Source organism: Coturnix japonica, chromosome 5, assembly GCF_001577835.2.
Source record: "Coturnix japonica isolate 7356 chromosome 5, Coturnix japonica 2.1, whole genome shotgun sequence".
Classification (NCBI taxonomy): domain Eukaryota; kingdom Metazoa; phylum Chordata; class Aves; order Galliformes; family Phasianidae; genus Coturnix; species Coturnix japonica.
Genome location: NC_029520.1, coordinates 35,507,239 through 35,522,724, shown reverse-complemented (window position 1 = coordinate 35,522,724; position 15,486 = coordinate 35,507,239). Strand labels below are relative to the sequence as shown.

The 15,486-nt window shown below is 42.3% G+C and overlaps 1 protein-coding gene across 4 annotated transcripts in view; it reads left to right on the top strand.

Annotated features, from left to right (window-relative positions):
- The window catches only part of POMT2 (protein O-mannosyltransferase 2), a 27,884-nt gene extending 12,398 nt beyond the window's left edge, over positions 1–15,486 (top strand). For 2 of the 4 annotated variants that reach the window (XM_015865180.2, XM_015865185.2), the window contains exons 11-21: positions 79–151; positions 1,508–1,586; positions 2,317–2,468; positions 3,572–3,663; positions 4,963–5,039; positions 6,598–6,669; positions 6,885–6,944; positions 7,140–7,245; positions 10,010–10,150; positions 10,765–10,879; positions 11,433–15,486. In XM_015865180.2, coding sequence (XP_015720666.1) covers positions 79–151; positions 1,508–1,586; positions 2,317–2,468; positions 3,572–3,663; positions 4,963–5,039; positions 6,598–6,669; positions 6,885–6,944; positions 7,140–7,245; positions 10,010–10,150; positions 10,765–10,879; positions 11,433–11,538 — 1,073 coding nt within the window. In that variant the 3' untranslated portion in view covers positions 11,539–15,486. Of the gene's footprint in view, positions 1–78; positions 152–1,507; positions 1,587–2,316; positions 2,469–3,571; positions 3,664–4,962; positions 5,040–6,597; positions 6,670–6,884; positions 6,945–7,139; positions 7,251–10,009; positions 10,151–10,764; positions 10,880–11,432 lie in introns of those variants that run through there. The other 2 variants (XM_015865181.2, XR_001555798.2) reach the window with 2 other exon arrangements.

Sequence of the window (15,486 nt, the reverse complement as noted above, 5' to 3'; positions counted from 1 at the left end):
AGGCCTGAATGTTCCCTGAGAACTTTCTGAGGTAACTGTAGGTCTGCACACAGGCATGATTAGTTTTTTTTCCTCCAGCAGATCTGTTGGATTCCTCCAGCCCTGTGGAGTTTGTGAGGCATGGAGACATCATTCGCCTGGAACACAAAGAGTAAGGCTGATTGCTGGGATTTGGAGAGTCTGACTGATTAGATAGAGCTGATGGGGGCTTTGACCTGCTGAAGGCTGCGTGGGTAGGCCAGTGCAAGTGGATCATGTGATGGAGGTGTATTTATGTCTGCATTTGCAAATGGATTTTGTGTGTTTTTCTTCTGTGGTTTGTATTTTGATTGCTGTCTGTAAAATGGGAAACCTTTGGCAGAACCACACAGCTTCATGAGTAAGCAGCATAGAAATCTGCTCAGCTATGTGAGGTGCAGTATGAAGGTAACTGTTTCTGTATGTACAGGCAGTGTACACCCCCTGAAACTGTGAGCAAAAATGATGACTTGTGCCTTTCCTCTCTGTGATGGAAACCCAAGAGACACAGAGTGCTCTAGTGACTTGCTATTTCATCTTATGTAATCTAGCATCGCTGTGCCACAATGCTCTGTGCTGTCACAGTTTTTATTTCTTAATGGAAGCTCAGTATTTGTGAGCCTGGAAACCACATCATACTGTGTTCGGTATTACATGTTCACAAATCATTGCTTAAACCTTCCAAAATGATTTTAAGACTTAAAAATAAAATAAAAAGGCCTTCAATTTTGGATTTTGCTACTAAATCTGTGATAATAAAGGTGGTAGAATGTGGATTTGGTAGTGCTGGGCTCATTTAACTCAGATGCTGGAGTGGGATAGGCTCCTGGAATGGTAGGGGGAAAGATCCAGTAGGTGGCTCTCAGCTCTTTGTGTAGGAGTTTTGTGTGCAGGCAGGCAGGGCTGGGAGCAGCTCTGCTGTGGGAGATGAAGGCTCCTGGTGTGGGTGGATTTAGTAAGGACAGGGATATGGCCAGGCTTCTCTGATTACCTCAACTAGTAGCCACCACTGGAGGGGGGTGTTGACAGCACTGTGCTAATGGGGGCTGCTGGTCCTCTACCTCAGTGCATCTGACTGAATGATACAGTCATCAACTCAAAAACAAACTAATAGTCAGAGAAGTCAGGATCTTATTTTGTTTCTTGCAAGAGCAAGACTTTCAGCCACACCTTTGCTGTTTGTAAGAAGGGGATTTAAAAAAGGAAAATCTGTGCAGTTTCAGCAAATGTGTGTGATTTACAAGCTATAATGAGCAATAATCAATGTCAATCTACCATTTGTAGATGGTGCATATAGCCTGAAGGTTAGATTTACTCATGCTGTTCTCCTTTGCCAGCACTGCCCAGTATGTCATAAGCTTGGAGTCATGCTGGGGGAAGCAGCTCCAAGTGCTGACAGCTCTCTCTGAATGGCTCAAACCAAAGTTCTTGTCACAGATTGTCTGAGGCATAAAAACAAAACAAGGCTTGACTTCTGATTTCATTCCAGAACTTCTAGAAATCTTCACAGTCACCAGCATGAGGCTCCCCTGACAAGGAAGCACTTTCAGGTCACTGGCTATGGCATAGTAAGTGAATGGCGAGATTCAACAAGATTCCTTTTTTGGGGGGCAGAATTCATACTGTGCCAAGGGGATTTATTTCTGCTTTTAGTTTGTTATTCATGGTGATAAATGTAGATCTACCAGGTTGGAGTAAAAGATGATATAGTATAAAATAGTGTATCTCATTTAAGGTCTATTTGATGTGAACACAGAAAAGGAAATAACTTAAGCTTTTACTGTCAGTCTTGCTTTGGCAGCTTTCAGTTCCATGAATGCCAAACTGACTAACCTTGAAGTTTCTCTGACAAGTATTATTTTATGTATTTGGCCTTGTCATGTAGACAACTGGCTTTTGTTGACAAGATGTTGACAGAATTTTGCATCATGAAAACAAAATCTGCTTTGAGGGATGAATTTCCAAAGGCAAGGCAGGGTTGCCCAAACCCCTTCTGTGAAGCAGCCAAGTTAGCCCCTTTTAAAATGTAACTCTAAGGCACACTCAAGTGTGAATTTGAATCAAAAAATATTAAGTTTGGCAAGATAAAAATGTATTTGTGGATAGTTGCTCATATGAAGAATCATCTCTTCCTTATGGGAATCTCTTTGGTGAAGTCTGAGCAAGAGTAGTGTGGGTTCTTTTGCCTCACCACCATTAGAGTTTCAGAATTTCCTATTTGCAGTGCTTCAGTTTGTATGTCTTCTGATTGATTTTTGTTTCTTTGTTTTTCACTGTTGTGGTTGGTTTGCATGATAGAATGGAACAGGAGATTCCAATGACTTTTGGCGGATCGAAGTGGTGGGCAGAAGGGCTGGGAAGCTTATCAAAGTCCTACGGAGTAAAATCCGGCTCACACATGTGGCCACTGGGTGTATTCTGGGCTCTTCTGGAAAGACTCTGCCAAAGTGGTAAGTAGCTTGTACGCTCTCTCTGCCTGACTCCACGAGACTCTGAACTACCATGAGAATAAAAAAGTAATCAGCAAGTACTAAAAATACAACCAGAGGAGAAAATCTGGGTTAGAGTTATGCAATTTGTTACAGTGAAGGTGCCTGGTGGGCAGCAGCTCTGAAAAATCCCATAACAATCCACATCCCACACCAAGAGATCTAAGAGTGGCATGGGCATAGATTTTGTTGTGCAGGAAGTCTGGGAATGGATAACAGCCATATTCTTCAAGGCCCATTCTAGCCTTAAAGTTCACAGTAAGTAAAGAACTGGAGCAGTTGATGCTCTTCCATGCCATATTCCTCTGAACTTTTTTGTTGGCATCAACTTCTTTTGTAGTTGGCAGTACTGCCATTTTTGTGTACAACATCTGATGTGAGGGCAGCAGTAGCAAGCTGATATGACCAGGGAGTTCTGAGGTTATGTATCTTCATCATAAAATGAGGGATATGCAGAGATTTATGCCAACCAAGATACTGTAGCTGCAAAGCTGTACGGTGTGGGATGCTAATAGGGATCCTGAAGCGACAGGCTGTGTAGTCATGGTGCTTCTGTTTCCAGAGCTGCCTCTGTTACTGCTAGCTTAGGCTTCCCTTAGCTCTTTTACAGTAAAGAGGATTTCTAATAATTCTGGTGGATGCTGAATCATACATAGTGAGTGCAGGCAGATACTTCTGCTGATGACTGCCGGGTCAGGAATGCAAATGGCATTTATGTTTTCTGGTAAGACTGGGTTTGTGGGTAAATAACATAACTGGTTTAAAATAATAATAATGAAAAAAAAATTGCTACCACTGACAACAACATTGAAGAAAGGAGGTATGTCTTTTTCCACTAACACAGGCTCACCCTGTGAATGGAATCCAGTGCTGCAAAATACTGATGACATTAAGAACTGAGAGGAGGGAGGAAACCTGGTAATTACAAATAGATATCTATTTTTTAAGACTTAAAAGGGGAACAGTCGCTGTCCTTCCAAGGCTAGTGATTAATTAATGGAATTAATTAATTAATGAGTGGAAGTAAGCCTGTTATAAGAGGTGACTGTTGTGTTGTTCTTCAGGGGTTGGGAACAAGTGGAAGTCACCTGCACACCATACGTGAAAGAGACTCCCAATTCCCTCTGGAACTTTGAAGATCATATAAACCCTAAGTGTAAGTCATTTATTTTCCTTTCCTTTGAGGGTTCATCTTGGCTTGCTGTTTAGGATATGGATGAGCTATCAGATGTCAAGAACTGGCAGTCAGTGTTCGGGATTTGTCTGTTCTTCCTCAGCTCAGATGTTAACTTGTTGAACTTGGGCCAACTGTTTAGAGGTGCATAGCTGTTTTCTGCTTCAGGGCTGATTCAGTTGGATATTAGGGAAAGGTTCTTTATTGAGTGGGTGGTCAGGCACTTCCCCAGGGAAGTAATCATACCACCAGGCTTAGAGGAGTTTAAGAAGTGCTTGGACGACACTTTCAGGCAAATCATGTCATTTTTAGGTAGCATAGAGTTGACTTGATGATTGTTGTTGTCTCTTCCAACTCGGGATATTTTATGATTCTATGATTTCACTGTTTGTACAGTAAACTGGAGCTTCAAGTATAGTGGGAAATACAACGACTTATTGAAGGATTTTGTAATCATCCTGGATGGCAAAAGTGTGGAGTTTTGTAGGGAGTGCAGTACAAGCTATTACATTTAATATGATTGGTTCAGTTAGGAATTACTGTCATAGATACAAGTATGTTCTATATATTTTAATGGTCTATTTAAAACAAACAAACAAACAACAAAACCACCACTCTGTTTTCTAGTCTTTTCTCTTATAATGACATCGTGGTACAATCAAGTAATAGATTGTAGAGGTATAACAAAGACTGAGAGGAGACCTGAGTGTGCCAATAATGAGAGGTGAGCCTTGCAGCCTCATCTATGAGTTAGATACGCGTCACAGCCTCACCTAGCCTGAATTATTTGTTATAGTTTTCTTCCCTAGAATTGCAGATGACTTGGGCTGGTGTCTGAATTGCCAAAAAACTGGTGTTCTTCACCCTCACAGAGCAGCTGTGCAAATCAGAGGTGAATGCAATTGATGTGGCGTTTTCCTCTTTTGTTATAATACCTTGTGTATTATCATGCTCATGGCTCACTCACAGGTAGGCAACAGCTTACGAACAGTGTCTCTAATTTCAGCTAGAAATAGAGATCTATTTCAGGCACTTTTTTTATATTTTTCTTGCTCCCTGGAAGTAAAGGGGGAAATCTAGGAATGGATCAGTTGTGAAATTCACTGGAGGATACTTTGGACTGCAAGCCTCTGTGTTTAGAATTTGAATGAATTGCACAGGGAATGAACAGGAGTGTTAGAAGCAGATTTGTCACAAATGGAGAGAATTTAATTTCTTATGCAAGAGGCAAATAAATGCAAAACACACAGAATTCTAATATATTTTTTTCTCTTCCTGTAGTGCCTAACATCAGCCTGGATGTTTTGAAGCCTTCTTTTGTGGAAATTCTGCTAGAATCCCACATGGTTATGATCCGGGTAGGGTATTATTAGTTCTAGATGGTCATTTTCTTCCTCCTTTGTTTTTCATAAAAAAAAAGAAATAGCTTTTTTTTTCTGAAATTTGTAGGTGATAGCTGCAAACTAGGGCAAAATTTGCACACTCCAACCACCTGCTTGCATTCTTGCTTAGTAAGAGGGGTGGTCTTGAGGTTAGTATTTCCAAAAGTTTGGAAGCCACGGGCTCTGCTGTTGATGTAATATAGCTACAGTCTAGTTCTGTAATTGCTTTGCTGCTGAAATTCTGTTCCGTGAAGGAGAGTTTAATATTTTTCCTATGCTGCTGGGAAGTTTTAAAGTTAAATTAGTAGTTATGAGGCAGGAGGATATTACTGTGGTCAGACTCAGGAAATTTAGCTTAATAGATGCTAAAAGGGCAATAAATGTTTGAACTGGAAATGAAAAATTCCTGTTAATTTCTTCAGGCTCATTGAGATGCTGTGTTTTCGGCCTTTCTCTTCCCTTTTTATCCCCACAGATACTCACAAAAGGACTAGACTTAATATTTTCAAGGTGGTCTTTCTCTGTGATTGTTCTTTGATTTTGGCCACATCCCTTCTGCTTTCAGCTACTCGCTCCTTCATCTGAATAGAGAAGTTCAGTAGGAAGGGGGCTTTAGAGATCATCAAGTCCAACTCTCTGACCACTTCAGGGCTGACTGAAGGTTAAAGGACATTTAATGAGGGCATTATTCAAATGCCTTTTTTATACTGACAGTTGTGGCATCAAGCATCTCTCTAGGAAGCTTATTCTATCATTTCACTACCCTCACAGTAAAGGATTTTTTCCCGATATCCAGTCTGAACCTCTCCTGGTACAGCTTTGTGCTGTTCCCATGTGTCATCAGTTCACAGGGGAAAGAGTGTGGCACATCCCTCTCCACTTCCCTGCCTTAGGAGGCTTTAGAAAGCACTGAGGTCACCTCTCAGCCTTCTTTTCTCCAGAGTAGACAACCCAGGTGTCCTCACAGGACATGCCTTCCAGCTCTTCCACCAGCTTTGTTGCCCATAAGAATGGGAATCTACCATTTTGGGAAGGGAGTTCACTTTTTTGTTTGCAAAGGTCTTCTCAAATTCCCATAAGAAAGAAGGTCATCAAATTATTATTAACACTAAGCATTTCCATGACAACCCTTGATAACATTATCTCAGGTAAGAAAGCACCTGCATGGGTTTCCATGGAAATAATCTTTCTGAGGATTTTATTTCAGAGTGGAAGGAAGCCTGTTGAAGCAGTTTGTTAATGAACAAAGGTCTTGCTTATGCAACATGTATACTCAGTGACAGAAAACCCGATGAAGAGAAATCAGAGAATCCTGCCTTTAAGGATACTCAAAGAACATTTTTGTCTGCTCAATAATATTAAAGCAATAATATTAAAACATTCATTGTCCTTGTAGCTATTTCCAGAAGGTGATGTGTGCATGTAATCAGAAAACAGCCTCTACTTGGAATATATTTGTAAACCACAATGTTTCTGGGGCATTTTTTGCAGCACACTGCCCACTTAGTTCAATTTTATCTTGACTTATCTGTAGGGAAACAGTGGCCTGAAACCAAAGGACAATGAAGTTACATCCAAACCCTGGCACTGGCCCATCAACTACCAGGTATATTGATCAACCCACTTCTCTTTCTGTTTTAAAATACTTTACTGTGCTTCTTGAAGTAGAGGAGCTCTTAAGCACATTGAAGGTTATGTTAACTTTATTTTGTAGCACCTGAGCTGCATGGAAGGGAATTTGTCTCACCTTTGACACTAGAAAATATGTGTAAACTGGACTGATGCAAATTCACATTGCTTACTTCTGGTCTGTTTCCTTAGGGTCTGCGTTTTTCTGGTGTCAATGAGACAGATTATCGAGTTTATTTGCTGGGAAACCCGGTAAGTTCGATCAGGAGGTTCCAAGTCACTGTCTTTAGTAAATTTTACTGTTTCCATTGACAACAAATCTTTCCATCCTTCTTTTGGATTGTTTCTCCTGTAGTATTCTTATACTTGTGTGTAGCTTTTCATTTCCTCTCACATTCGTTCCTATTTCCAGCCCTAAGTCCTAAATCTTTCTCTTTTCCTACATAGGTGGTATGGTGGCTGAATCTGTTCACTATTGGGCTATATCTTCTGATAGCAATTTCTACTGCAGTGGCACTGAAGAGAGGTGTCCAACTGACTTCTGAACACAAAGGTGAGGTCAGTTTTCCTGTGCCTCTTATACAAGAGAATCACTCTCATAACATCCTGGTTTGCTGATACACGAAAGCTCATACTGGGAATCGTATGCTAAAAATCTTCCCATATGTTGTATTAAAGCCTCTGGGAATTTAATGCATTAAACTCAAGGGAGCTGTATGTACTGAACTCTAAGCTACACAGTGCTTTGAAAGTGTACTACTGAATGATGAGACTGCTCACAGAAGATGCCGTATGTAAAATCTGGCTTTGAGTAAAATCTGTCTTTCTGCCTGGCAGACCTTGCACAGTGAGTTGCCAAATTTCCTAAGGTTGTAAACCTTGATCAGAAATCCTGAAATCACCAAGATCATTAAAACCATACATAGAAAGCTGTCATGGTTTTGTAATCATGAGGAAAATCACTCTGTAAGTAATTCACAGGAAGGGAGGTATGATCAGCTCCTCAACAGTCTCCTTTGCTGGAGAGTACAGAGCTGAACTGGATAGAGGTTGGCATCTGAAGGCGATCCAAAGGTTCGAAGCACAGTAGGTTTTTGCTAGGTTATTTTCTAGGAGACAGAGGCTCAGATTAGTTAGTAACTCATATGCCAGCTGTGCTCTGCCAGGTAATTGCCCAGCCTAGCGTGACAGTTGCTTAGGAACTGTTTGAGAGCTGAGATGCTGGCCACAATTGCTATCAGTTACATTGATTGCTTGTTGTGGTCCAACCCAAGCAGGGACCTAAGCAACACATTTGCTCACTCTCCCCAAGTCACACAGGGCATAGAATCAGAATGGTAAAAGTGTGAGAACTTGTGGGTTGAGATAAAGATGGTTTACTAAGTAAAGCAAAAGCTGCATGTGCATTTAAAGCAAAACAATGAGTTCATTAATCAGTAGGCAGATGTACAGCCACTTCCAGGAAAACAGGGCTTATCACACATAATGGTTTCTTAGGATGACAGATGTCATCACTTGAAGGACTCCTCCTCAGTTTTTATTGTTTAGTGTGACACCATATGGTATGGAATATCCCCTTGGCTAGTTCGGGTCAGCTGTCCTAGCTGTGTTTCCTCCCAGCTTCTTGTGCCTCCAGACTCCTCAGTAGCATGGCAGAACTGGGATTGTTTAGTCTGGAGAAGAGGAGGCCCAGGGAAGACTTCATTGCACTCAACAACTTCCTGAAGGGAGGTTGGGTTGTAATGAGGAGGGGCTTGTCCTCTTCCCTCATGCAATGAACAGGACCTGAGGAGGTGGCCACAAGTTGTACCAGAGGAGGTTTAGAATAGGTGTAAGTAAAAAATTCTTCTCTCAATGAGTGGTCAGACACTGGAATGGCTGCCCAGGGAGGTGGTGGAGTTGCCATCCCTGGCAATGTTCAAGAGGCGTCTGGATGAGGAGCTACGAGATCTGGTTTAGTGGCTTGTGGTAGCAATGGTAGCAAGAGGATGGTTGGACTAGATGATCTCGTAGGTACTTTCCAACCTTGTGATTCTATGATTCTGTGAACAAGAAGCCAAAAAGTCCTTGATTTAGTGTAAACGCTGCTCTGCAACAATTAAAACAGTGTGTGTTATCACCTCTATTTTCATCAAAAATCCAGAATGGCATCAGTGAGCCTCTCCAAAGAGATTCAACTCTATCCCTGCCTAAACACTGATGGATATTTGTTGGAAAGACTGTTTTTGATCTGGACGTACCAATAGGAAAGTGATAAAATGTACACCAGGGATGTACACTTCCTGATGCAAACATCCACTGGTCCCATGGTCTTACCTTCTTTTGCTTTGCAGATGCCTACAATCTCTTTTTTAACACTGATGCTGATGTCACACAAGTTACTGATACCCAGCTTCCTTTTCATAAATTCCATTTGCAGATGCCGTGGAAGTGGGTGAAAGGCAGGACTGTGAACCAGGGTAGAAGACCGCTGAGGTTAGGTTATGGAGTGGTGTCCGCAAGGGAAAGAGTGTGAGATTCATGCCTCAAGTAGTTTAACTGTGAACAGGACCAATCTTTAATAGAAATACCTCAAGGAGCTACCTGAGTTGGCTGTAAAGGAGATCATGTATTGATCCAAATTGTCTACTCTCAAGCTTTGCAAGCATAGTGTACCATTATAATATGCACGTGATTTCAAAATGATAAATGTTTCCTGATATTTTATGCAAAATAAATGGTTAAAGGTCTCTTACTGCGTCTGATGCCAGGGTTGTAGAGCTTTTCAAAGATCTGAGTACATCATACATTAAACTTCACAGTTTACATCAGTGGTTACTTCGTGCTGTAGGTCTCTGTGTTGGAAGTGAAATCTCGGATGTGATGTGATGCTATTCAGTCACACAGTGATTAGCTATTGGCTAAGCCATCTGCACAAACCTGGGCTCTCAGTCCCTTCCCCAGGCTCTGAAAGGTGGGCAGCGTTTCCTTCAGGGAAAGGCTGGCAAAGTGATCATCTAGGTGGCCTGTAGTCTCATTGCAGAGGGAACCAAAGGCATCAGAAATTGGAATGACCCATGTATATGCTGAGTTACTGAAAATTTGGTCTTAAGATAGAGCCTGGTCAATCTGCTGCTAGTCCATTGAGAATTTTTTGATAACTCCTATGTAATACAGTAATATAATACAGCATGTAACCATATATTACAACATGCAAGGTACTATTTAGTAGGAAAATGTAATACTGTAAATGTACAGCATATTACTTACTGTGACAGGGCTTGTTAAGAGGAATTGTATGTTAAATTATTTTCTGCTGAAGCATGTTTGTGTTCCAGAGCTGTCTCGAGTTGTGCTCTGTGGCGGAGGGCAGGTTGCTCTGGGCTGGCTCCTTCATTACCTACCTTTCTTCATGATGGGCCGAGTTCTCTACTTTCACCACTACTTTCCTGCCATGCTTTTTTCCAGCATGTTGACAGGTAAATATATTGGATGCTGAGAGAAGGTGAGACAGAAACACGGGTGAAATTCTGTTAGATGAAACATTTTCAGACTAAGCAGTTTTACATGTTCTGCTTATGCAAGTTGCTTGAAAACACTGACTTACTGAAAATGTTCTTCACAAAGCAACTTGTGTTGCCAAACTGTCTCTTTGTTGCCACCTCCAGGGGGCAGCCATGTCTGGTGGTTAGAGCATTTAAACTGAGATGTCATCCCTATTCTCTGCGATATCATTGCTCTTTTATAGTCTTTTATACATGTTACTTCCCACTGTTTGTTGTCACCGCTTTTCTGTCAGGTTCATTTGTAATTCATTCTTGGTAGTTTTTCCTGTGCTTTTGTGTTGCCTTAGTTAGCCAGCTGGAGCCTGGGTGTCTTGCCCATTTATGCAGGTGGGAGGGAAGGAAAAGAGAACTTTCTGCTGATAGAAAACAATCTCTGTAGTTCTGATGGTTAGCAAGGGAAATGAATTTAAGAATTGATGAGGTGCTCTGGTGTTAACAGAGCTTTGTCAGCACAGTGTGACTGAATGTAGCAACTGTCATCTTTGGCATCTGTGCTGTTCCTGACTTCTGTCTCATTATTCTCCTAGGAATCACCTGGGACACACTACTGAAGTTTTTTTCTCAGTTCTTGTCACCCGCTGCTACAGGTAGAAGAGTTTATGGAGGGGGGATCCTGGCACTGATTCTGCTCATCATGTACAGGTGAGGGCTGAAGCTCAGCTCTTTGTCAATGCCTAGCAGCCACAGTCTCAGTAGAGACTTTGTGCCTATTAATTGCCCTCGATGTTTGTCTCTGCCACTCATTTCTGCTGATCTTGACTTTAAGACATCAAGTCCAATCCTAAGCTCTCAGCAATATGTTTTAAAACATCCTTTAATTGAAGGGAATCTTTCTTTCATTTTACCACTCAGTGTGAATGCTCCATTTCCTTCTGAACTCATGGTTCAGTGTTTCTGATTCTACTCCCTATGCTAAGTGATGTCAGATCTCTCAAATACAGGCAGATTCCTCATTGCTGTAGATCTTCTTAGCTGGCTTTTCTCCAAAACTGTTACTTTCTAAAAGAAGACAACACCGGTGATAAAAGTGTGGATTATGTATGTATTGTGTTCAGTGGAGGTTAAAATGTCCCTAGTGGGGCTTAGAGCCATCCTAAAAAGGTTCCATAGGATACCCATATGGGCTAATATGCTACATTGTTCTTGAGACAGAAAACTGTGCAGTCCTTGATGGATATTTTAATTCTTCCCACAGCTTCTACCTCTTCCATCCTCTGTCCTATGGGATGATAGGACCCATGGCGTCTGACCCCAGCAGCCCCATGGCAGGGCTCCGGTGGATGGACTCCTGGGAGTTCTAGAGCCACCAAAAGACCATCTGGAGACAGAGAGTAAGAAGCATGAGAACTGCTGCACAGCAAGCTGGTTCTGGCACTTTGGATGACGTGTAAAGTGTCCTCTCTGGTGAATTCTGGGTGTAGTAACTCTGTTGCTCTGGCATTTGTTTGCACTGCCTGCATTAGGAGAATCAGAAGCTGATCCTCTTAGAAAGACTCATGTTATGAATCTTAAGGTGATATTCCCAAACGACTGGTTGGTTAGATCTCAGTTCCTCTGAGCAGTACATTGGGACTCTTCACAAGCAAACAGCAGTGGCATTCCAGCAGTCATACCAGTACAGGTTGGGGGTTGTATGTAGTTGAATGTTCACATGTGTTTTTCCGTCTTCCTTCTTGCCATTGCAGTTTGAGAGTCGGATAGTTTCCAGATATTGGAACGTGAATCATGCTTCATGACCTTTCTTATGATCAGGTTTTTCTTAAACCTTCAAATAAGCGTGTGGGGATCTCCTTACTGCTCAGCCTTGGCTGTCTGCATTTTTAGCTTCAAGCCTGAATTTTTAGAATTTGACTGAAAGGGGTTTGTTTGAACCACTCCTGAACCACCGTGCCTCGTCTGTCTCCCAGGCCCTTTGCTGACAGAGATGGAGATTGTTTACCCCCTTATACTGCATTGCTTTCTGGTCACCTTTAATCATTTATAACAGTCACCTTGCAGGCCTGTGCTCAGAGCCAGACTGTTCCAGCACTGCACTTTGTAGCTTCTTTGCTGTCTGATGCTGCTGAGGAAATTACAGTGGGAACAGCAGGTGATTTATTTTCTGCCCAGTGTGCTGTGAAGGCTGATGTTTGGGGGGTGTGCTTTGGGACTAAAATCATTGGGTGAAAATTTTAGATAGCTGCCATTTGTCTTTTGATCCCAGCTATCTTGGTGCCACTATCTATGTTCTTAGGAAAAAGGCTTCATCTTAAGGAACATAGCAGCTGCAGAAATGGCCATTGGCATCTGCGCACTGTATCCCAATATTGAGCATGTTCCCTCCTGTAAATGGATGTCCATCCGATTACTATATAGGAGAAAATGTGAGGTCAGGCTAAAAGTCTTTAAGTGTCCAGAGCCCTCGGATGTTGAATCCCCCCCTTCTGTGTAAGTGGAATGTAATCTATCAGGTGCCTTTCTCCTGTATTGGGTCTGTTTTTGTTAATGTTCTTTGTATTCCATCTCCAGTTCTTTCCCCAGTTTGAGTTTCTTGTCACAATTCTTGGTTGCTACTTAGACTCCAGCTGTGTTCTTGTGTCAAGAACTAATATTTGCAGAACTCTTTTATGTATGTCTCAAGGAACTCAGGCTTCTTGTTTCAGATTTCTTGCTCTGCTTTTCAGCCTTGCATTAAAGCTCGGGTACAGGTTTGTGTGTCTGCTAAAACATCAGTTGTGCATTCATTTATCAAGCCTTGAATTCTAATGCAACTCCTACAGCACAGAAGGGCTGCATTAGCATCCACAGGACAGTTTTCTGTGTGAGTGTCTGGGACTCCAGTCAGGCTGCCTTTCATTCCTTTTCAGTAGAGGAGCCATAGGCAGCTGCTTGCTGTTGTTAGCTTCTGGCTCAGAGTGCCACAGCTTTCTGCAGAAGCCGACTCCTATAGAAGCTCACACAGATGGCCTGTGATTTTGATTCTAAAGGTTTTGAGTTTATCACCTGCTGGTAGTTCGTGGTGGGAAGTTGTTACACTAATTAGCTACTGGATTTAATGATTCTTTTCTACTTGCCTGTTGCAAGCAGTGCTCCCACCTGCGTGAGCCAGGGGTTCAAAGAGATGATACATAGGAGAGAAGGATGTGGAAGAGGCTGCAGAAGAGCTGTCCTGCATTATTTCACAGCAACTGTGAATTGTCAACTGTTGACAATATGGCAGACAGTGCAGTGCTGCCTTTGTAGCAGTGTGATTCAGCATCTTTGCTCAGGGTGAGACTATCAATGTAATGCCTGGCTGTCTGAGTATGAGTTTTTCCTAGGGTAGTGCTATTGTCAGGGGGAAGGATTTCCTAAGTGCTGATAAAAGCTGTGATCTGCAGGGTAGGGTTTTTTCCAGCCTTTAATTTGCATTTAACATCAAAAAACAACAATAAGCAAACAAAACTAGAAAATTTGTGTTATGGGATGATAGATTCTAACATTCTTTATCTGTTATTCATCTGATAGAAGGCACAAATCAGCTCAGTGACCTCAGCTATTTTGCTAACGTTGAAGGTGTCTGAATTGTAAGAACTACTTGAGGAAGGTGAGCCACCGTGTTGCTTGGTCAGAGTACTTCAGTCCTCTGTTGCTGATAGCAGTGGGTGGGCATTGGTGGCTCAGTGCAGACAAAGGGTGTGCTGGGTTTCTTTTCTTTTCTTTGGGATGGCCAATTCAGAAAGTTTCTTGCAGACAGTTGGCTGGAATTGAGACTGGCCTGTTTGTGAGGCACTGTGTGCTGGTAGCGGCGTGGAGATGTACAGTGAAAAAATGCAGATATTCCACCAGGGGGAGCAACCTCCAGCTGCATTTTTTAATGATTCTTATTTTTGAATCTGGAGTTAAAAACATGAAAAGGATGATGTTTGAAGACTAGAGGGCAGGTATGAAAATGGAATATGTTGCGTCTGCCACTTCTGGGCTCCATGGGTTGGGTTTTCATGTAACTGAAATGATGCTGCTGTATTCTTTCTGCAGAAGAAAAGTGAAACAGTAGTATTTGATTCAATATTTACTTCTCAAGAACTAACATGTAAACAGAAACCTGCCTGCTCTGGTCATAGCTGGAACTCTGGTCATAGTAACCAACATTTTGTGAGTAAAAATGTATTTGGGTTCTCTTACCGACATTGACGTAAAAAGACTGATGTGGTGCAGCCATAAGGCAAAGGTTACAGGGCACCCTGCGTTTTGGACACAACCTGGGCTGCTTCAGTTCTGTTCTTCTTTTCGTGTTTGTGGAATGAGTTCAGGCTCATCCTGCAGGCTGATTATCACGGTCCTGTTCCTCAGCCACATGGAAAATAGCTCGCGGTGCTTTCCAGGGCCAGGAGATGCTGTTCTCTGGAGCAGCTGTTTCTTTGAAGTTCACTTGGCAGGGCTGCTTTTATCCCTGGTGAAGTGTTTCGTCAAACGTTGTCTGTAAAGTCAGACTACAAAAAGCTGTGTGTTTTCAGGTTCCCTGTTACTTTTAATTCTAAAACCTATTTTTCACCTCTTCAGTCCTTGGAGGACAAACAATAAAAGGCCTCTTGACTCATTTGGCTCATCCTAGATGTGCCATTCATCTTAAAACATGCAGCTCCCTCCAGACACCTCTGCACACACCTATTCCAGCAGGAGGGACTGCCCCGTTTCCAGGAGGTTGGCTGCACACGCTACAAGGCAGAGCTGTGACTGCGGGAAGGGTTTGAATGGAGATTCCTCTGCTGGTATTAATCTTGGTTCAAGTGGAGGACTTGTGTTGTGTTCTGCCTGTTGGTGTCGTTCTCAGTTGTGTGAGTGGGACAGCCAGCACCGCTCTCATTTGCAGCTTCATTTTTGTACCTCAATTGAATGTTCTTGGTGCATGGAGAGCATTCTCCTTTTCAGCAAAGGGACTGCACTTGGAGCCAGATGGGCCCCACCACATTGGTCAAGTACCAGTTATGAAATCAAAAACATGTGGACTGTTAGGACGTTAGGGGGGGTTCTTAAGTGATTCTGTCCTATATTCTGGGCCTTTCTTACTAATGATGCTGTACGTGTGTGCACACATGCACACGTGTGCACCCATCCATGATCTGACTGTCTTCTGATTTTTTTGGGATGGGGTTTCTGCACTGTACAGTATGCAGAGAGAATGTAGGAGAATGGTTCCTTGAGCTGTGAATATATTTTGTACAGGGGAACATGAAAAATGTGGTAGAATTTTTAATTCAATTTTGTAATAAATACCTCTTTCAAGCATT